The 22,404-nt window shown below is 53.0% G+C and overlaps 5 protein-coding genes and 1 non-coding gene across 6 annotated transcripts; 2 read left to right on the top strand and 4 right to left on the bottom strand.

Annotated features, from left to right (window-relative positions):
• Positions 1–9: 9 nt before the first annotated feature.
• J4E83_008795 (uncharacterized protein) lies at positions 10–823 on the bottom strand (the record flags this gene model as incomplete). Its single annotated transcript, XM_049335688.1, has 3 exons — positions 10–119; positions 168–590; positions 772–823. 3 exons carry the CDS (start codon positions 821–823, stop codon positions 10–12), a joined length of 585 nt encoding a protein of 194 aa, XP_049185184.1.
• Positions 824–1,804: 981 nt separating this feature from the next.
• Positions 1,805–1,876, bottom strand: J4E83_008794. The gene has a single exon. It is a non-coding gene; the product is annotated as a tRNA-Ala (tRNA).
• Positions 1,877–4,124: 2,248 nt separating this feature from the next.
• Positions 4,125–5,082, bottom strand: J4E83_008793 (uncharacterized protein; the record flags this gene model as incomplete). The annotated part of the gene is made up of 2 exons (XM_049335687.1): positions 4,125–4,776; positions 5,075–5,082. The coding sequence occupies 2 exons, from the start codon at positions 5,080–5,082 to the stop codon at positions 4,125–4,127; spliced, it is 660 nt and encodes a 219-aa protein (XP_049185183.1).
• An 872-nt stretch (positions 5,083–5,954) lies between these two features.
• J4E83_008792 (uncharacterized protein) lies at positions 5,955–6,869 on the bottom strand (the record flags this gene model as incomplete). The annotated part of the gene is made up of 2 exons (XM_049335686.1): positions 5,955–6,193; positions 6,554–6,869. 2 exons carry the CDS (start codon positions 6,867–6,869, stop codon positions 5,955–5,957), a joined length of 555 nt encoding a protein of 184 aa, XP_049185182.1.
• Positions 6,870–12,257: 5,388 nt separating this feature from the next.
• On the top strand, positions 12,258–14,340 carry J4E83_008791 (uncharacterized protein; the record flags this gene model as incomplete). Its single annotated transcript, XM_049335685.1, has 4 exons — positions 12,258–12,543; positions 12,591–13,015; positions 13,066–13,591; positions 13,646–14,340. 4 exons carry the CDS (start codon positions 12,258–12,260, stop codon positions 14,338–14,340), a joined length of 1,932 nt encoding a protein of 643 aa, XP_049185181.1.
• Positions 14,341–15,163: 823 nt separating this feature from the next.
• J4E83_008790 (uncharacterized protein) lies at positions 15,164–19,639 on the top strand (the record flags this gene model as incomplete). The annotated part of the gene is made up of 3 exons (XM_049335684.1): positions 15,164–15,168; positions 15,238–19,405; positions 19,457–19,639. The coding sequence occupies 3 exons, from the start codon at positions 15,164–15,166 to the stop codon at positions 19,637–19,639; spliced, it is 4,356 nt and encodes a 1,451-aa protein (XP_049185180.1).
• Between the last annotated feature and the right edge of the window lie 2,765 nt (positions 19,640–22,404).

Here is a 22,404-nt window from a genome sequence, read left to right as displayed (position 1 = left end):
TGGAACACCCTACTGGGGGCAGGCGCTCTGGACGTGGCCGGGCTGCTTGCAGCGGTAGCACACGCGCTCAGATGAAGTCTCCTGGGGGCAGTCGCGCGACAGATGGCCAACCTCGCCGCCTGAAAAAGGTTAGTCATGCTCTTCCAAGTTCATCGCTGTGTACTTACAGTTGTAGCACTTCTGTCCCTGGGTGCAGTCACGGCTCATGTGACCGAAACCACCGCACGAATAACACGTGGTTTGGCGAGCACCTCCGTAGCCACCGGCACCACCGCCGTAGCCTCCACGACCGCCGCCGTAGCCGCCAGCAGCACCGCCGTAGCCACCGCCCTGGGAGCAGTTGCGGGCAATGTGACCGACCTGGCCGCACTTGTAGCACTCTTGGCTGGGGGCGCCACGGCCACCCATCTGGGCACCGCCGTCCTTGGTGCACTCGCGCGAGATGTGGCCGGTGCCACCGCAGCGGTAGCAGGTCTTCTCAGCCTGGGGAGAGGTGCACTCGCGGCTCACGTGGCCCTTCTCGCCGCAGTTGTAGCAGGTTGGGGTACCCTTGGTGGGGCACTCGGCAGCGCGGTGGGAGGAGTCTCCGCCTGGACATGGTCAGCGCGTGTTCAAAGATGCAGTTCCGAGTCAGGCATGGTGGTCTCCGCGCTTGAATACCGATCTGGACCTGTCGCTGGACCCTGAGGCGTGACGCTCTCGCGATCTGATATACAAAGCGGGGCCGCATTCGGACCGTGTCACCGCATCGTGGGTATAGAGTCAACTTACAGTTGTAGCAGCCACGGCCACCGGCAGCGGGAGCAGGTGCTTGGTAATCCATTTTGTAGAGTTGGAAGACTGGTGAGTGTTAGCTGTAGTCCGCACGCGCCATGCCGTGATGTCGGGCTTTGTTCTTACCGAAGTATCGAAAGGGTAAGGGAGTGGCGTTAGAAGATGATTGTCTTCTAAAAAGGTATTGAAATAGTCGTTCAAAAGTCGCACACCACCAATTGTTTGATTATCGGAAGCTGAGGGGTTGGATCGTTGGAGAGAGAGAGCGAGGGGCACAAAGTCGACTGCTGAAAATATCTGTTCGGGCTGGGTTGTGCTTGCCGCTAGTCTAAGCGAAATACGGTCTAGCTTCACCGTTCATTCTTGCCTTCAAGGTGGGTCTGGTGTTTGCGCGAAATCAGGGACGGCGTCGCTGTGGTTTGTGTTCCTGTAAGGGTCCGGAACAATAGGGCTTTGATTTCACGCACATTGCAGATATGCGCGTGATTGGAACTGCTGTTCATGGTACCTAAGTCGGCTTCGACGTCATTGGAAGGGGAAGCATCGCTTGACAGGCCTCGTGCAGATCTCGGGATGCATATGCAGCTAACCTGGCGTGGAAAGATTGAGTAACCGAACGATCGCACACGTGGCTGCGTGTAATATTGATGCCGAGGCACGAACAGGTGGTCAGCGGGAGATCTAGAGATCTGGTATCGGTTGAAGATGTCAAGGTGAGATTCGTTTCAAATGGTGTCGTGAAGGGCTCTTTGCCGTCTTCAATGCCAACCAGCGTACACATCAAATACATCCACGCATGCAGCACCACCGTTGAACAGCGTTCGCAAAGTGATGTTCGTCTTCCTAAGGTAGACCCTGAATTCTGGGAAAGATATTTCGATGTTCTAGACCCGTGCAAAATCTCGGGTGGTGTCGTGGTGCCCCCACATCCGGCCAAAAAAAAAGCTTTCATCCCATGTCCACCACCCCCCTCCCAAAGCTTCACCACCACAACCACGACCCATCCTATACCTCTGGGAGCGCAAAAAGCTGGACTTGCAGGGAATCGAACCCTGGACCACTCCCATGCTAAGGGAGTATTATACCACTAAACCACAAGCCCGATTTTGCCCTTTTTGAAAGGAGCCACTTCTCCGAAGCGGCCGGTGTTGCAACTCGAAGAGCTGCTTGTTGATGGAGAAATTTGAAATTGGTTCGTCAATAATCCAAGGCAATCGAGGTACAGAGCAGGTTATCACGCTGGTTTGGTAAGTCAGGAGGTCTAGTAAGATTTGGGGATAGTGTCAGACATGGCGAAGGGGTATTCACGAACAAGACCCACTTTCGAGGTAATTGCCCCTCCGCTTCGGCTCGAGAAAAGCCTCATTGCATATCTGTGCATGATCTAGAAAACTGCGTGTCTGTTGTTCTTGTTTGCAGAGGACATATCAGTCCCTCAATCCACTTCCAACGAAGTAGACACTGCCACATCCCTATGGAAGAACTTGACGTCGTGCCTTTAGATAACGCAGAAGTCTGCAATGCTCTTTGATGGATCGAGATGAGGTCTTGAAGCATGGTTAAGATGTTGCGATAACTATGGAATAGCTGAGCAGGTGGGTATCATCGAAGAGGTATCCAAGACTAATATCGCTCTCGACCAGTATCGAAAAGATCGTAAGGATTTGCATCTCACGACTACAACGATCTTGTTGCTTTAGCCTGTGATAGGACTACGGAGGCAGGCGTATACATGTATTGCCCGGTGTACAAACTAAGTGGCACATTGAGAGTTAAAGTACGCACAGTAGCGAGACATCTACGGATTGAATTGTACTACGAGTGTTAGAGTATACATCATCTTCTGTCGTAGTAGTTTCTCGGGGACAGATACCGCGAATATCTTTACGGCAGGTTATACGGAATCCTGTCCAGGTAAAGGCAAAGTGATTCTCGGCAGTGTAATCCTAGAGAGTGTAAACGTGGTATGAAGATGTCTTGTGCGGGATGTAAGCAGCGTCAAAGACTTTGACTACTAAGTACCGGCACTAGATGCGTGATAGCAGAAAACAATGTAAAGTAGAAGACCACCTTAAGCACCTTTGCCGAGAAGTGTTAGGCTATGCACTTGAACATTTTCAACTGGCACAAGAGTTAACTGCAGCAGTATCTTCGCTAGACTTGCATGTCTGTCATAGCATGGAAGTAAGCCGCACTCAAGAGACTCGAGAAGACAGTCGTGCAATGCAAGTCGGGCCTACATCTGTAAGCAAACTATAGCGTGAACCGGCGTCAGAATGACTGCAGTCTAAGTCACATGTGGCAATTCGTTCTAATACTAGAACATGTCTAATAGTAAGAAGGTAAATGTGCAGTAGTGTATAAAAAGCTAGCGAGTGTTTTGTAGTATAGTTACAGCACCGATACTTAGAAAACCAGGGCGGCCTAATCATGATAAAGACAGGCGAAGAAGAGGCCGTGCTAAGTGTCTTCATACCAATCAGCGCACTATACCGCAGGTAGGCTTCAGCGCAAAGAACATATGGTGCCTATGTCTTACTAGACATGTTCCAGGACGTATAACTATGTTTGAGCATGCGATCTTGCTTTGCATTCGCGCACGCGCCACATTGTTCTACCCTCGCACGGAGAATTTATACTACGCGTTTATGAAAAGACCAACTGAAAGACACGTCTCTACGCTCTATCTTCATAACAAGGGAAGCGTGCTATGCTTAAATGTTCTAGCGCGGAAAAGACTTCCGCACGAGTACATGGAGAACGAACACAAGCAAGCCCGTGGGGCTAATGACGTAAATTACGAGTTGAACTACTTCGAAGTAGAATCTTACGTTTCTCGCTGCCTCCAGAACATGTAGAACAGCAATGTAACGTCAATCAATCTGTCTACGTAGCCGTGTCACGCTGTTTTGTTCCAGCGCTATACTTTGCCGACCTTGAATAAACACAAAACATCTACAGATAGAGAAGATAGATATGTTGAGAGATATACTGACTGCGCGAGTATACCTAGGTATCAACGCGTCCAGCTGAGTAAGTTCAGCGCGAAGTGTAGCAACAACCAGGCAGGACATGGATAAGAAATCGCAGATCAGCACGAAGTCTTGGTTATGCAGACGTATCGAGGCGCCGAATATGGTAACTTCAGTGCGGGAATATGCCAACTGTGTTAATGTGGATGAAAAGAGAGAAGACATCAGTAAGTGGGAGAAGATGATCAACGACGTGGTACATGCACTGTGCTCGTTCTGATGGTATGACCGAGCAGTAAGGCCATCGCATTCGCAAGCATCACGTTGTATCTTATGGCCATACGATCTCCATTCGACATACTACAGACTAGAACACTCTCACAAGTTCTCAAAATCGGAGTCCTCATCGTCATTGTTCTCTTCCCCATCATCCTCCTCCATCAACCACAGCTCCTCTTGATGATGACGCTCAACGTGAACCAGCCACTTAGCTGCGGTCTTGTACGACCAGTCTGGGCACAAGGGACATGACGCGCTCCCTGTGCATCCGGCAATCTTCAACTCGTTGAACGCGTTTATAAGCTCTTCGCGGCGCGTGTGAACCTTTTCTTGCATATGTTTCTCGAGTTGCGCACGGTTCCATTTCGTGTCTTTGATGGCCTGCGACATTGTTCGATCGAAGTGGCAGAGCCAACACTTCAACCCAGAGATGGTCGGACTTGTATGCGCACTGATGGCCCGAAGGAATGCTGCACGTTCTTCTTTTGTAGCCGCATCGCATTCCTCAACCCCATCAGCAATGTTCACCTGGATGTCCTCTTTTAGTAAATCTTGCCACTGCAACGGCTCATCCCGTGGGTGCTGCTTGCCGTCGTTTTCCTCGAGCGAATCCACGTCTAGACCTTCTTCCTGATCAACATCTGGCTCGGTCATCTCATTCTGTTCATCTCGCCTTTTCAAGGCCTCGAGAGCGCTCATGTGCTCACAGTGGAGACCCTCAAGCTCGGTCTGGGCATCTTTGGCCTGTTTGCTGATCGATGTTGGCGCGCCATCTTTACCGGTAGTCAGTCATGAAGTTGTTGACTTGGTGGAAGTTTTCAGGAAAGATCGCATCTCTTGGGCTAGCTCTTCCAGTATAGCGTTCCGTATATTCCCGCGGATCTCCTTCAGTACCTTGTTTCGCTTGTAGGAGACAGCCCCAAGCTCCTTAAGGACAAGCTATGCTACAGAGTTTCCATCCCTTAACATGACCTTGTAAGCGCCAGTGACACTGCCGGTATAGCCTCACGATCTGGGTGTATCATCGCCGCTGTTTCCGTATCAGAAACTCGCGCATGTCGTCGATCGTTGTTTTGAAGGATTGGACTATCTCGACTAACTCGGGGTGTTCTCGCTCGCGTTCGCGCAACCGGTCTTCGACATCAGCGTGAAGCATGATCCCGTATTTCTCATGCTGTACGTATCCTGTCTGAGCTGCCTGCTCAAACATCTTTCTTGCGTCTCACCGGCTCATCTGCACTGCCTCGTATGTAGGAATAAATGTCGATGTCGCCGACGGCCACCGTGTCGTAGTATTCGTGGGCGTTCGAGTCGTCGGCATGTGCTGCAATTACCTGCGCCGCTGCCTCTCCGTGTTCATGTTTGGTTTCGATGATACGTATTCGACGAAAGCAATACATTGTTTCGCGTTGCGGCAAGCCCGTGTCGATGCATACCTCGCGCAGATGACGATTCAGCGCACTAGACTTCATCGGCTCCCCAGGCGTAAGAATGCCGTGACTGCCAGCTGGCGGGAATACTGCTTGGTTCAAAACAACGGGATCGGTCTTGAGCCAGGCATCGTCCGTGCGAAGAGTAGCAGAAGCTGCTTAAATCACGAGATACCTGGGTAGTATAGCTACCTTCGTAACATTATCAGGTGCTAGAAGTTTCTTACTGAGGTGGCTAGGAGGTCGTCAGTCATGTTCGGAGTAACGCGACTCTCCCCTCAACACTTGTGTAGTTGGCAGGCTGACCTTACAACAGTAGTCCTATAGAAGTCAGCGCTAGATTTAGTCAATACAGTGCTCTATTGAAACATTCTTGTCAATGATGGGAGCTGATGTAGTCATCAGGAGTGCTTTGCAACTACAATCTTGTTGGATACAACGTCGATGTAGCAGCCTGGGGCTTGTATCTCTATCCCCATTTGGTATTGCACGGCGAATTCTAGACTGGAACAAAGCAATAAGTGCGGAAGTTCATCATTTTCTCATCGATGTCGTTCTTTGTTATTATAGGAGTCGCGAGCGACATATTTATTAGATCTACAGTCTTGACTACCCTGGGGATCAGAGTGGGGAGTTTCCGGTATTCGCGCGTGTAGACATCGCCTAGCATCCATGCTGATGTCAAGCCGATGAAGTCCTTGACATATTTGGCGACATTCAACCCACGTTTGGCGCCGCCTGTCTATTCACCCTCTTGGTTCTTGTTCTGCTTGCAGACATTGCCCTCCTCTCTGATTGTACTGTTCACGGCCATGTTCGTGGCGACGCTCGATTTTGGGATAAAGCAATCCGTGGCCAGCTTTTTTGTCTTTTTCCGGCAAAGAATGCACGTCGGGTCGCCATGACCATGTAGGGGACGAAATTGGCAAGCGTGGTCAGCTGTACAGATCCAGGCGGCGACGGCGGGATCATCATCTAGTGGTTTCGCATCCGACGGATATATGACGTTGTATTGTTTGAAATGGGAGCGGCCGGTACCGAAGCTTAGCTAAAAGATCAAGGTCAGTATACATGCTCGAGTTATCAGTTAGGGATTACTCACTGTGCGTTGGATATCCTCAGTTGTAACGTCCAATACCCAATACGTGTCGGCCCTTTCGATCCTTCTCTTCAGCTCTGTCTCGGCAACTTCGGGACCCAATTTTCTCTTTTTCTTCTCATCTTTAGGCGCCGAAATGACCTGATCGTGCGCCGGTTCGGTCAAAGACTCGCGCTTCAGATCGGTCAACGGGAAGCCAGATTGCGCCGCATTGAAAGGGTCCTCGCTCGCCAAGAGGGGATCGAACATAACATTCGATGCGTCGTTTTGAAATGATACGGGGACGTCCCAGAGTGAGGGTAGACGAGCGCACATGGTTTCGGTTTCTTGACTTTTTGACACAAGACCAAGGTCTGGAGACCGCACCACATATTTTCAATTTTTCTTCTTTTTGGAAATCTTCATTTTCAAAAGATGAGTGTGTAAGAAGGAAGAAAGAGCCGCAGACAAGTCGCTTTTATACGTCGGCAGACCGAGAAGCTAAGAGCGATGTCGGCAGGGTAATGCGGCCTTTCGTACGCGCCGGCAGGAAGCGAATTTGGCGCCGGGGCGGTGTTTCTTCGATAATGCTGAGATCCATGCTGCTGTCCACCAGTACATCTCTGGCAGCGTCCTTCCAATTGTCACCGATCTTCTCAAACCACGATCTATCGCCAGGTAGATTGTACGCCTGCGTAACGATGGTCTCGTCGATGCCGAATTCTTCGAGGTTCGCGCCGGTAGCCGCCAGTGTGGCGCCTTTCAAGTCTTTGATACAGGCGTTCTTGTGCAGATTGAGGATATGCTATGACTCTTGTGGTGTGAATGATCCTGGTGCTTTCCCGGTGTACTGTGTCTGTGTCTGCGGGTCAGTCCAGATCGATGGTTGACAAATCCTTCCTGCGATCGCCTTCGAAGCTTCGAACGCCGCTTCAGAATTCCACAATAGCATCTGCGCTCCATGGGCGAGGGATTGGCGCGAGTCGACTACTTGGCGGCGTGCGTTCTTCTCCTTGCTGTCTTGATCGACAAGGACGGAGATGTGTTCATGTCTCAGTGCCATATACGCTCCTGCCAGCCTGTCATATTTTTTCGCCGACTCTTATTTTGTCCAGGACTTGATGTGAGATTTCGCAAAGAACATGTCTTGGGGGTCGTATGCCTGCATTGCGACTGGGTACTTGATATCGATCCCGTGTTTCATCTACGAAGTCAGTATATGTTTACGAGTATTGCGCCAGAACTTACCTCTGCGTCATGTCGCTTGTTCCTCTGTCCGCGTTCTCAGGTGTGGGGTAAGCTGCGGATGGTGTAAGGGCTGTCGCTTGCGCTACTCCAAATGGAGTAGGCGCGGTAGGCTTTGTGGGCCTGTTTTGTCGTGAATTGCAACTCGCGTGAGACAGCTTCAAAGCTCTCTACAATCAGTATTCATGCTTGGGTGTGGAAGGCGCGTGGTCATCGATGGAATGTGGTGAGCTTGTTGTCGGTGTTGGAGATGGCGCGCTGACTTGCGCGCCATTTCCGGCCATGGCGGCGTCTGGGGAGATCGTCACCGCTTGCGATAGGAATTGTCTGGTGTTGTAGGTTGCTGAAGTGGTTTTGCTTGGGCAGCGCTCTTGCAATACTAGTCAGAGCTTGTGCAGATGATGGTGCAGATGAAGAAGTTGGAAGTAGTGGGTTGAAAGAGTGATGGAGGAGATGTGCGAGAGCCATTGTATTTGTATGCGCTGCTTGATGCTGTTGCAGGTTGCAGGTGAGAGAGCTCCGGTATCGCGGTGCAGCCCGGCACGTGGCGGTGGAGTGCGGGCTATCACGTGCGGGCACTTGCAAGATAGCCACCACGTCCACGTACATATGTGAGGTCTGCTAGTCTTACCATGTTCTTCAAATCTCTATATGTTCCCCCGATGGTGTATGTGGTGATGAAAACTAAGCCACTTACCCAGGTATCTACTTGGCAACGCTGTCGCCCTCTCAAACCGGCGCGGCTTATTGCTTGCACCAGAGACTTCATACCCATACGGAACTGCTTCATACCAATCTTTTTTCAAGAATATGATATGGCCACTCTCCTCTTCAAAGTATCTTGGTAGCAAATCTAGGTTCACATTCCTGACATGTAATCGGGGTTCCCGTGTTTGATCCTGGTGCGCCATTGACAAACTTCCCGACGCTGGTACAGAGACACCTTCGTATGAAGTTTGTTGCCTGCAGTGTTTAGAGACTTCCTTCAATCTGCACCGTGCCGATGCATCACGTAATGGCGGGGGTCCTTGTCAGTGTTGTATCGTCAATGGAGGGGGTTTTGCGCTCTCTCTTGTTGCGCCACATGTGGACCGTAAGGCGCTGGTACAATCAGACCCCACTACATTGAACCCGATTCCTGTAGTACAAAGAGACATCCTGCGGTATATCCCGCGCCAATCCATTCTGTTGCGCTGGTTGACTTTCTAGTTCCGGCACGGCTGTCCCTGGCGAGGATGTATGTTAGATGACAGCAGTGCTTCCTCTTTAGTAATGTACGATTGTGATGCCTTGTATGGTTGCTTCCGTGAGCTTTACTGTAGCGATCCGCCAAAGGCCCTGACCCAGGTATACCTAGGTACCTCTCATGTCTCCGCGCCGATACCTACCAGCTGTGGCGCCACTCGCGTACACTCGACTGCTCTGGCCACGTCCGGGTGTTAGGTTGCCTCAGGGAACATGATAACGATCCTGCGACGGTTTGTACTTGTGGACAAACCAGGTAACAGGGCGGTACTTAGGTATTGAATGAGGAATTTGGCCTTATCGGCGATTGCGGCAGTAGTAGTAGTAGACAGAGCCTGTGATATATTGGTCGTCATCATCAAAGCTGCTGTAACTCGAACAACGTTTCCAATCATCACTGTAACGCTATCGCGACCTTGCTATTGTTGGTGGTGGATCCACTCGGTAGACGACTAAAGCTTTCGGATTCAACGAGTCGGCAGCGTCTCTTCCCTGTCCTATGTGCTGATAAAAAGCTCTGATTGCTCGTCTGTAACCATTTCAGATATGACCACGATACTTCGCAACACCTCGACGCAGCCGGCGCCGAACGAGTGCTGCCAGACGCGGTCGAACGCTGCATCAATGTAATCGACCGGAAACGAGGAACAGTGATGCCGAGAGGCCACACTGCTTGTGCGATTGTGGAGGTGGCCGAGAATGGAGTGTTTTACTTTTGGAATCTATGAATACTATTGCTTCCAATGCGAGCAGAGAATTGGGATCTTATGTATCATCGGATACAGCATCAGACGACGAATTCGAGAGTTACCTGTAGATGGCTCGATCTGAGGTGCAAAATGCGAGCAAAGTGGCAATAGTAGTGGCTGAATTCCGTGTCACATTCTGGTTTGCTGCATACGCACTATTGAATGTGAGCAAATGGGTCCTTCTGAGAACAATGTATGCCTCAACCTTCATGCAATTTTGGCGGAATGCGATGCGAATTGACAGCACCCCAGTCTCAGCTGGCGGAGCGTTGAGAGTCGAGATTGCTTTGTCGTAGAAGTGATCGCATTGGGCCGATGTCAGTGGTTTGCCAAGTGTTCATTCCAGGCGTGGAATTCCCAAATCATGTATTGTTGAGACTGGAATACTGCGCCATGGTCTTGGTGCGTTGGCGCGTCCCGATTACTATCGTTCATCGATACCGAACGAGCCGCTCGAACGACATGACGAGACTGCTGCGGATCCGGGGAAAGTGAGTCTTCGCGGGGTAGTCTGTCGCGGGGTATCGTCCGATTTACGTTCATGGTGTATCTTGCTATCGAACTCGGACATCGGACTGGGTTGTGTTTTCGAGATGGCGTTGCGTGTCTGTCGTGACGGTGTCCAAGATACGCTATAGAGTACCTGACAAGATTACGTAGTCCTTGGAGAATTGTTCTGGAGCATGTCTGTAGAAAACCAAGCTCCAATAAATCCATCAGACGACGTGCTGTACCAGCCAATCGTTCAAGAAGCAGAAAAACGCGCTCTCCGCGCGATGTTGGTGGGTACGAAATGTGGAGGAAGGCGTAGGTAACGTGAACACGCGAGGCTGTCTGTGTCAACGTCCGTGCTGTCGAGCACAGTGACAGTGTCACGGCAGCCCCGAAGCTTAACGAGAACAATGGCTTTTGTCGATAGTCCGGAAGCGAAGGAAGAAAGTCACATCATTTCCACAAGATGAGAATGCGAGTATGATTCAGCTGCACCTGACATTCTCGGCTATCGTTTCGTTATCGCGTCATGACATCAGAGCTGCCCATGGATTCCAAGGTTGCCTTGCGCAACATCGCTAGGTTATCACCTTTATCTTTTGAAGTGTGCTTTTCGCTACCACACTCTCGCAACTACACTCTTAATTAGCCCTTTCTCTCTTAGCCCTTTAGCTACTACAGTTTAATACATAACTTAAATTAATCTAAATCTTTACTACGTTCTAGCTACTTAACTTACACTTGCTACACCTACGCTTTTTGTTCTGTTTGCAGCTGCTACAATCGCGCTTACCACCTCTTCTTATCACCTTTATCGCCGCGCGATACGGTAAATACGACAGAGGTTTGTTCGCGACCAACTTCAGGAAACGAACCGTTGGCCCCCCGCCTAAAGCTGCACGCCTATTCTTTTAGCTTTTGCCTTTTCGCCCGACGCCTTGGAGAACTGTGGCAACTCACCTGGGCAGTTACTGATCAGTAGTGCTGGGTAAACCGCGGGAACTCTGCATCAGTTCATCCGAACCCAACACCGTGTTTCGAGACAACGGCGCCGAAGTATTGACCGCTGCAGAAGTGCCCAGAGAAAATTATCGCACCGAGGCCGCACATGTCAGCATCACGGCGTCGATCTGAATTCGCTCAGGAAATTCGGAGTGGAGAACCACGTCGCATCCAGAGATTTCAGAATGAGCTACACGTGCGATCAAGGCCATCCACGCACCAGCTGTCTCTTGTCAGGCAACCCGCCGGGTTATTTAAAGAGTCTGGAGTAGAGCGACGGAATCTGGGCCGTCCCCAAAGGCCAGGACCACGGATCTATCTACGCGAAATCTCGGGCGCTAACGTGATCTACAGCCCCGATTTGGCAACGACCCAGGGGTATGTCTTGGCTTATGACCGCCACAAAGCCTCCGAAGCGAAGACAGCACCTGCATGCTCCCTCGCGACATTGTGCCATACGCGCGCTGCGAGTTGGAATCATGTCCGGAATCCGAGAAAGGCAGAAGCCGTGGAAGCCCGCATGCGACTGAATGTCCTCCGCAGGCTCGATTAAAGACCTCATCTTACTCATCTTCCTACACAGCACACTCCCTGTCAAGACTTACATTATTAACTCTCCGCTAGCGGGCTACCTCCTGTATCGCAGTCTCAGTGTCAGCCTCGACCAAATCTGACACGCGCGGCGGCTGACCCGTCCCATAGCCAAGCACACTACACGCTCCACGGGCGTCGTGGGCATCTTTTTCTAATGTCTGGGCATGCGGTAGTCCAGTCGCCTCTTATATGGAATTCGCGCCCACATCCCTTTGTTGCTTCTCTTGGTCTATCTTTTTTTCCTTGCTCACTTTGTGAACAGGTCAAAAGGCGTCTGTTCACTCTTTACAGTGTCGTCTTTACCTTTTGTTCGGACTTAATATCGGTCGATCTTTTGATCTTACACTCGTTTATTCTTCGATTATATTTTAGTTGGACTCATAGTCACGTTATCATAATGCGCTACACTGGACTATACGCTGCGGCTTTGGCCGCACCCCTCGTGGCTGCTCACGGCGGCGGCGACTTCCCTGTACCGAAAATTGTTGGCCTTGGACCCCGAGAGATTGGTCAACTCAGGAGCAGGAACATTCTTGGTGGACATGCGGCGCACGTTGCAGGGCCCAATCTACGTTTGACGGCACGTCAAGGTGGTATTGATGGTCGGTGCGGACCGAACAACGGCGGTGCGAGCTGCGCTGAGGGCTACTGTTGCTCTGTGGAAGGCTACTGTGGTCAAGGAGGTAAAGTTTTCGGGTACAACTTGAGAGACCAATGCTAACCTTCATAGGTGACTATTGTGAAGCACCCGACTGCCAGTTCCAGTACGGCCCTGCCTGTGATGCCAACAAACTCCCTACTGGAGGCAGCACTCGCAACATTGCTCGTCCCAAGCTCGGCAACCAGCCATACGGTGGAGAGGGCATCTACGACTGCACTGAGCCAAACACGATTGCCATCACATACGATGACGGTCCTTACATCTACACTGAAGGTGTGCTGGATCAGTTCAAAGCTGCCGGAGCAAAGGCCACTTTCTTCGTCACCGGTGTCAACATTAACAAGGGCGCAATTGACGACACAAGCAAGCCATGGGCTGCTACCATCAAGCGCATGATCGCCGAGGGACACCAAGTTGCAAGCCACACGTGGTCGCATCAAGATCTGAGCGCAATCACCAGTCAACAGCGATACGACCAGATGGTCAGGAACGAGGTACGATAGTCTGTTTTGACCGCCCATGAGAAGTACTAATCAATTCGTAGATGGCGTTCGCCAACATCATGGGCAAATTCCCCACATACATGCGCCCGCCATACTCTTCTTGCACCGCAGCCTCGGGATGCCAAAAGGACCTCGCTGATCTAGGATACGTCGTCTCCTACTTCGACCTCGACACCGACGACTACAACAACGTAACCCCAGACAAGATCCAGAACGCCAAGGACAACGTCAAGAAGGCCATTGACCCCAGCAACCCCCAGACGGACGCTTTCCAGGCCATCGCACACGACATCCACGAGCAGACCGCCAAGAACCTGACTGGCTACATGATCGAGACCATGCAGGCAAAGGGATACAAGTTGGTGACTCTCGGCGAGTGCTTGGGCGAGCCTCAGGCGAACTGGTACCGAGACGCTTCTTCCGGTCGCGTAGCCACTACGTCTGTCTTCACCCCTCCTGTCGCGGGTCCCACATCTGGTAGCGTCAGTTCCGCCGCACCTGCTGCCACTCCTACGGGCGTTTCCACGGATGCCACCTGCGGAGGCACATCTGGCTTCACCTGCCTTGGTACGACCTCTTAATTTGGACATACAAAATCTCCCCCAACTGACATCCACGCAGGCTTCGCCCAAGGCGAATGCTGCTCTCGTTACGGCTTCTGTGGAAACACCGACGGTCACTGCGGAGTAGGCTGCCAGGCCGGTTTCGGAAAATGCGGTAACAATGGCACTGCTCCGTCGTCTGGAAGTGGCAGTGCTTCTCAGCCAGCAGCTACCGGTGCTTCTTCATCTGCTTCGGCTCCTACGTCTGCTCCCAGCGGTCTTGTTACTACGACTGATGGCTCCTGCGGTGGCACATCTGGCTTCACGTGCGTTGGTTTCGCAGACGGCGAGTGCTGCTCTCAGTACGGCTTCTGCGGTAAGACGGCTGACTACTGTGGAACGGGTTGTAATGCGCTCTTCGGAAACTGCGCTGGTTCTTCTGGGTCCCCAGCACCTTCGAGCGCTGCTCCTTCCACGGCGGCTCCTTCGACCGCCGCACCTACTACCGTATCCACTTCCATCCGTCCCGTCACCACCAGCACCAGCACTCGCGCAACTACCACCAGCACACGCACTTCGTCCGCCCCGGCCGCTACTTCCTCCGCCGCGGGCCTCAAGGTCAGCAAGAACCGCCTGTGTGGTGCGCGCAGCCAGCAGACGTGCAAGGGCTCTGCTTATGGTAACTGCTGCGGCCCCGCTGGTATTTGCGGAAACAGCCTGCTGTCCTGCATGAAGATGTTTGGATGCCAGCCTGGGTTCGGTGACTGCCGGTAGATGTGCTTGCTGAATGTTGTTGTTCAATTCTTATGTATTCTAGTTTTGGGGATTGGGGATTAGACGGTAGATGGGGGTGGTGTATAGCTGAGAATGGACTTTTGAATGCAATCGTTGGCTGTAATGTCTTGTATACAAACGTTTCATCACCTCATACACGAAAAACACTAAACAGGTTTGCAGACTACATCAAGACAACAACCTGCTAAGTGCATAACCTGACGGCAACGTAGGCTCTAGGGTGCTCAGTCTTTTCCTACATTTGCCTGATATAATAGTTCAAAATTGCGGACTAAGACTGATGGGATAATATGCAGGGTATGAGAGGGCAAAAGTAAAGGTCGACTGGTGGTAAAAGAAATGAAGTTTGGCATGTGCCAATTCGCGTTGGACCTGCATCGCTCTTTCCAGTCCAGTCTGCACGCATTGCAGTCAATGCGGAAACTCATGCGATATCGACGTAAGTAATCCATCGATGCCAGGTAATAGATGTGACGATTGATGTGACTCGACGATGAGCTGTCATCTATGGATGATGTGGTGAGTGCAGACCAAGTGAGTGGCGCCGTCTCCACAAGTTCCCAATACGCTAGCCTAGCTCGTCTGCGGCGCCAGCGATATCACGTCGAGCTGTCGCCCTTCCTCTTGCATCGCCAATTGACCTCTGCGCATCACCGCAGCCCGTCACCACACGCCCCCGTCTGCTCGTCAGCTTTCTCTTCGTCCCTTCTCTGTTTGTCACCGGCAGCTTCGCGCTTTCCTCACCTGGGCTTCGGCCGCGCACTCGAATTTTGGGTCCTGAGTAAAGTACGTCGGTTTGTCCATGGCGTCACTGTGCTGGCCATCGCGGCGGTGACAGCGCGCCCATACCCACTCTCATCTATTAACGCCGCCCAGATCTGCCCTAGTCTCCTTCACCATGTCGGACCTGCAGGAGCTGCTTGCCCGTCTCAACGGCGGCGCATCTGGCAACCAGCAACAACCACACGGCTACCAGCACCCGTCTGTCTCGTCGCCTCTCTTCTCCCCCCAGCCCGGCGGCCCGCAGCCTCATCACCAGTCTGCCGTCATGTCGCCCAACTCGTCCATGGCCAACACGCCTGCGCCCGAGCCCGTGTCGCAGCCCACGCCGCAGCAGCAGTCGACCAACCTGCTCAACCTCCTCCGCTTCAACTCGCAGGGCGGCGGCCCCTCTCGACGCGTCTCGCAGCAGTCGCAGGCGCCCGACATTGCGACCAGCATGGCCAGTGTCATGGGCAGTAGGACGCCCTCTCACAGCGCCGCCGCCCCCGCGCAGTCGCCTGCCGCCGCCCAGCAGAACCCCCAGGACCTTCTCCTGCGCCTGCTGAACCACCCCAAGCCCGCCCAGACCAGCGGCCGCTCGTCTCGCGCTGCCTCCGTGCTCTCTCCGCGTGCGTCCAACAAGCCTGAAACGGTTGTGGACGACCTCGCGCAGGACCTCGCAGACGCCGAGCTCGAGCACGTCTCGTCTGACCCCACCGTACACACCCCGGGGGCCTCTTCCCCCATGAGGATGTTCGGCTCCGACAGCAAGGAGCAGTCGTCCCGCTTCCAGCCCGATGCCGCCTCGCTTGCCCCCAAGTTCACCTACGTCAACCCCTTCGACCAGCTCGAAGCTGCTAGCCCCCGCAAGAACACCCCGATCCAGCAGGGCTCCAAGCCTCCTGCCCCCAAGATGGAGATCCTCAAGAAGAGGGCAGTCGATGCTTCCTCGCCCGCTCCCCAAGACGACGCTCCTGCCCATACACACGAAACTGTGGCCGAGGCCGTGAGCGACCTGGGCGAGCAGGTCGGTCAGCAGATTGAGGACGCCCTCGCCGAAGCTGAAGCCGAGGCCTCTGCTCTCCCCCAACCTGAGGAGCTTGCAGAGGTCCAGGAGGTCATGGCTGAGATTGCAACCGAAATCAAGGACGAGTTTGCCGACCCAAGCACAGCCAAGGACATCGAGGCCAGCTTGCCCAAGCCCATCGCAGCTGCCTTGAAGGAAGTTGCTACCGAGATTGCTCAAGACAACGTCGCCGAAGACTGGGAGACTGCCGAAGCCGAGGAGAGCCTCGCAAAGGGTGAGGACCAGACGGTAATAGTCTACAGGTTCCCCATGCGCGCCTTTGCCTCCATCCAGGTCAACCAGATGCCCCCTCGTCGTCTCTACTTCGCCAACGAGCTCTTTATGGACATTGCTCGCTTGAAGAAGGACTTTGACCAGATCGACCGCTCCCTGGTTTCCGCCAGCAAGAACTTCATCGTATACGCACTCGTCAAGAAGGGCGGCTTCCGCATCATCCGCCAGGAGAACGGTCAATACCGTCAGGTCTTCGAGAACCACCAAGAGCGCATCTTCAACATCGCCCTGTGCACCTCCGCAGACGACTCACAACAACCGCTCGAGAGCATCCTGGGTATTGGTGTCAATGGCACTGTCTTCTGGACTTCTCTCGACCCTGCTCGCGAGGACCAGTTCGGCGAGAACCTCGATTCGCAGGGTTTGATGCTTCCCCCGTCGCCATCTCAAGATGATAACACATCTGGAGGCCAGCTCAAGACTCGCGCGAAACCATCTTCGCGTCACCCAGAGTTCTTTGCTGTTGGCAGGGGCAAGTCCATCCACATCGTCTTCCCCAAGGTCGCCGCTGAGTATGCTCGGTCTAAGAGCCGCATCTGCCACACGGAAAAGTACCTCAAGGAGCGCTCCCTCAAGATCCTCACTGGCAAGGCTGGTAAGGACTTCACTTTCAGCGAGGACGACACCATCATCGTCTCACTCGACAAGGCCGGCCGCATGCGCTTCTGGGACATCCGTACCCTCACCGAGCCAGACCTAGGCAATCCCCACAGCCCTCCCCGCCAGGTCGAGGTCTCCGAGACTCTGCTTGAGTTCCACACGACCACACCCAATGCCAAGTCGTGGCCCACTTCCGTCTTCTTCTTTGACAAAGACAAGCCATATACTAAGGGTATTGCGCTGCGTTATGTCATGGTCGGCATGAAGCAGAACCACGCCTTCCAGCTGTGGGACCTGGGTCTCAACAAGGCCGTGCAGGAGATTCACCTGCCTCACGAGAACGAATCGGACGCCATCTGCAGCGTATCGTTCCATCCCCGCACTGGCATCATGGCTGTCGCCCACCCTACCAGGAACTCGATCTTCTTCGTCCACGTCTCCTGCCCGAGGTACAACCTTCCTGCTCTTAGCCAGGCTGCCTACATCTCCCGTCTGGCAAACAAGGGCGACAGGGGCCAGAACAATCTGCCTCCAGTCAACGCTACTGCCATCATGACTAGCATCACGGAGTACTCTTTCGCCTCCAAGGGACAGATTAGGAGCCTGCACATGCTCAACGAGCCCGCTGGACCTTCTGATGTCGACGACCCTGACAACGCCGCTCTCTTCGAGCTGTACGTCATGCACTCCAAGGGTGTCTGCGTCTTGCGCATCCGCCGAAGCGATCTTGGCTGGAAGAAGGAGGGCGAGCCCATTCACCCCAAGGAAGCTGAGGAAGAGGGCGTCATCACCATCTCGCAGCTCAAGCCACCTCAGCCTGTCACTGATGAGTCATCTACTGCTGGTGACACTCCTGCGCCCAAGTCTGTCTCTGACCGATCTGCGCGTGAGCCATTGAAGAGGGAGAGCAGCACCGCGTCCAAGCAGTCCATCAACCCCGAAGCAGCGATGCGCGCATCTACTCTCGCTAAGGTCGAGAGCAAGCAAGACGCAGCTCGCGCAGCTATCATCAATGGTGGTGACAAGTCAGAAAAGAAGAAGAAGAAGCGCGCGGCCGCCACAGAGACATCTTCCCAGGTCTCTACAGCGCCTTCAGCTGTGGCTTCCACTGCTCCTTCCGCTCGTATGCCTGCACCTGCACCCGCGGCTCTGCCCCCGTCTTACGCGCAAGCTGCTCAAGCGACTGCGCAGTCCAAGTCTCCGGCACCACCTGAGCCATCCGTTGCGCAGGAGCCTGCCAAGTCCAAGGCTGCTGACACCACCGAAGCGCCGGAGTGGGCCAAGCAGCTCATCAGCAAGCACCTCCAACGCCCAAGTGCCGCACCTACCGCTGCTCATCCCGCAGAGGTTGATGCCAAGAAGCTTGAGGAGGTCGTACAGGCTGAGATCACCAAGGGCTTCTCGCGCGAGCTGGACATCATGTACAAGCGCTTCGACGAGGACAAGCGTGTCATGAACGCAGCCAACGGTGCCCACCAGCAGGCTATTCTGCGCCAGGTGTCTAGCACACTCAACGAGAACGTCGAGGGCGTCATTGGCAAGATGGTCAGTGACAATATCCGCAACGTCGTGCTTCCTGAGGTGTTGGCTAAGACTACTGCTACCGTTGAGCAGGGTCTGAGCGCCAACCTCAAGCCCATCCTGGCCCAGCAGTTGTCCAAGGAAGTTCCTGATGCCGTGTCTCGATCCCTGAAGCAGCCGCAGATGTTCCAGTCACTCTCTGACCAGGTCACGAAGAAGATTGCTGGTAACTTCGAGCCTATGATCGCTGCCTCAGTTGCTACCGTCGTCAACCCCGCCATGTCGAACTTGACCAACATGATCGAGCGTCAGATCGGTGGTGAGCTCCGACAAGCCCATGCTCAACGCCGTGAAGATGCTACCAAGATCGCCGCGTTGACCGAGGTTGTGCAGACATGCCTAGAGACTATTCAGACTATGGCTGCAAACCAGATTGAACTTCAATCCCAGGTCGCAAAGCTTCTCGAGGCTCGCCAGGCTCCAGCTCCTCGACAAGTACAAGACTCGCCTGCTGCTCCACGTACCCCTCCCAAGAAGTCACAGGAGGAGCTTGAGATCGAGTCTATCCACCGTCTTATGTCCGAAGGCAACTACGAGATGGGTACCATGCAGTGGTTGCAGTCGCCTCGCAGCGCCGCGCTCTTCGACTCTGTCTTTGTCCGCTACGATCCTGCCTACCTCAGCCAGGTGAGCCCGCTGCTCGCGCTGTCGACTGGTGCGGTCGTATCTGAGCATTTGGGACGCAACCTGACGGAGCGTCTTGTCTGGCTCAACGCTGTATTCCAGAGTGTCAACCCTAACGTAAGTACACCGCTGCAAAACCATCATGCTCTTGCTAACGAGACATTACAGGACCAGGAAATTCGCGACATCATTCCTAAGATCATGGACGTCGTCATCCAGCGCTTGACCGCCGCATACATCCAGCTCAATGAGAGCACCCCTGGCAGCCCGCTCCTTCGCGCCATCTCTCAGCTGGTCAACAAGTGCAACGAGATGACTCGCGCCGCTGCACCCTTCAGCCCCCGTGGTTGAAGACCGAGGTGGTAGGCAGCAAACTATTCGTACAGTAATGAGCGTCTTGTGCTGAGAATGCCTTGACACGTATCATTGCTCAAGGTGTTTAGGCTTCTGCTTGCGCCTTCAGTGTCGTTTGATCATTACCTCTTTGCAAGTCTTCGTTGCCTTGTCTTCGACGTCATGATCACAGGCATACACGGAGCGCGAATATACCACGGCAGGCCTACGACACCAGATACTTTACACTCTCCTTTTTAGTTCGATCTTACTTTTCTTTCCTTTCCAATGTACACATAGATTCATTTCCTTTCCTGTCAGATACCCACTGTCTTTACCTTCCAGCGATCCACCCGCCGAGCGTCTTGTCAGTAAACAGTCTAGTGATGCTGGAATGCTCACGTCTTTGACTGTTTCTGCACTTGTGTTCTCACGACGAGACCGCTGGATTTGGGGATGATGGGGGGTGTGGGCGGTCTATGATCTTTCTCACGATCTGGCATGCTATGAGTGAGGTATCGGATTGACGACTCTTTTTTTACGAGATGTCGGCCTTTGAGCTCAAGCGTTAGGGAGGATGAAGCATGTGTACGATATTTTTCTTGCGATGGTGGATGGATATAGTAACGGCAGGGTTAATGGCTGGAGTAATATACCGGTTACTGGAATTGTGTTTTTGATGATGTTGAGGTGTGGCGTGAACCACAACCTGCACGGGGTGAACTTGCACAATAATAGCCATCGATCTGCGCACACGCATCCTTCCCGCTCACGCTGCTCGCGTGCTCACGGGTGTTCGCGTGTTCGGCAGAGCAGACAACGGGAGGGCGATCACGATGAGACGAACCCGCCGCGTCCGTCGCATGAATCGTCGCAGATTACCCACCCCCCATCCACTTTAACCACAACTGAAACACCACTTGAAGCCAGTCACAACCTTGTGTCGTCTGCGTTGCGACTGGGAACTCGCTGTTCCGTGCAGTGTGTGATGGGTATTGCGACGGCGGGACACAGCGCATTTTGCATTGTGCCGCAACGTGGGTTTTGACTGTCAAAGAATAGGTGTATGCGCGTCGCGTGGCATGTTGGAGTGGGCGAGCAGATGGACGGTTGGCGGGAGAGGGGGCATGAGGATGCTTACTGATACTCAGGAATGAATAGATGAGAGATGCCTGGCTTGGTTTTACCTGGGCGAACGTTGGTGTGTTGTGGAACTGGTTTCCGTCTTTCCTTTCGATTGCTGTTTCTTCTTTCCTTCTTTCCTCGTGTCCTCAGTTTTTCCGTCCTTACATACTGGTTATTCTTCTTGACGCTCTTTTTGGATATTACTGTTACGACTTGCTTTCGATTGGACATATTCTACGAACTACGCCGCGCAATATAGACGGGAACTAGGTGTGGCACGACACCATACCATACATTCACTATACTATACGCATACGCCTCCGCCACTTCCTTTGAGGAGATCGAGACAAGGACGGAAGAAGATAGTCCAGTAGGGAAAAAGGAAAGAAAGAGGAAGAGGCACAGTCACAATGGCGATCAACTGGATCCTACCCGTTCGCGCTGCTCAAGCTGTACTTTCCATTGTTGTGCTCGGGTTGATGGCTTATGGTACGTCTCCTACCCATCTCCCCTACCCTCCATCCCTCCCCCATCTTCATCATCCGCGCGTAGTACCAACTAACACCCTCAAGTATCATCATGGTGGTCAACACACTGGCGCCAATCCTCCCCGCTGGAGATAAACTACCTCATCTTCGCGCCCTCCTGGACCATCCTCAGTCTCATTCCCCTCCTCCTCACTTCGCTACCCAAATTCTCACACTTGACTGAGAAAGGCAGTGTGAAGTGGGCTCTGTTGGGGCTGGAGGGACTGACCATGTTGTTCTGGTTTAGTGGATTTGTGGCTCTGGCGGTGTTTTTGAGTGGGCGGATTTGCTTTGGTATGGTGAGTTTAAGCTTCCAAATCCCAAATCGTTACATGAAAGGGGATTGAGATGCTAATGTGTGGCACGAATAGGTCTGTGATGTAGCCCGCGCGAGTACGGCCATCAGCGCGGTTTCGTGGCTTGCTTGGGCTGTCACTTTTGCTTTTGGTGTTGTTGGTGTTGTTAAGGGACGGCGTGGTGGTATGGGTATGACGTTCGGTGGCAAGGCGCCGAAGAGCAAGGAGGTGGATATGCATCAGGGTGTATAGAGATGTGAGTCAAGGTGGTGGGGCAGCGGTGTATGTGTGTATGACTTGGGACTTGCGATCATCAGGTATGATTGCGGCGCGTGGTGGCTTTTTGGATATCCTGCTTTGCTTTTAGCATTGGTTTAGTCGTAATGCATACTTCTTTTTGAGTATAACGTCGTGTCACCTCGTGCTGTGTGACGTGATGTTGATGATCGTTGGAGGGATTTATCTTATTCGCTGGGCTGATCATTCGAGAAATCCCTTTCGGGGCAGTATAGATTAAGATGAATATATAAGCAAGTGGGTATCATCAAAAAGGTGTCCAAGTCTGGTATAGCCCTCTACCAGTATCAAAACAGGTCGTTAAATAAGAGTATGTGCAACATATCCCGGGGCAGTATAGAAAGGACTTGAAAAGCTGTGAGCTGGCTGCCCGCGACTGCTTATCGCAGTGGTGTTTGTTGCCGTATAGTAGCCACCGTGTGACTTCGTGGGCTAGCTGATTGAACCTTGTGCATGCTTGTCTCGGTGCTACCATCATCGTCTCGTACATCGCGGAGCATACAATCTAGTCACAACTTCGATGACCAGCGCGGGCCAA

This window comes from Alternaria metachromatica (genome assembly GCF_023757995.1).
Source record: "Alternaria metachromatica strain BMP 0045 chromosome Unknown scaffold_27, whole genome shotgun sequence".
Classification (NCBI taxonomy): Eukaryota; Fungi; Ascomycota; class Dothideomycetes; order Pleosporales; family Pleosporaceae; genus Alternaria; species Alternaria metachromatica.
Note: the sequence above shows the minus strand (reverse complement) of the source record. Positions and strands in the feature narration are given on the sequence as shown.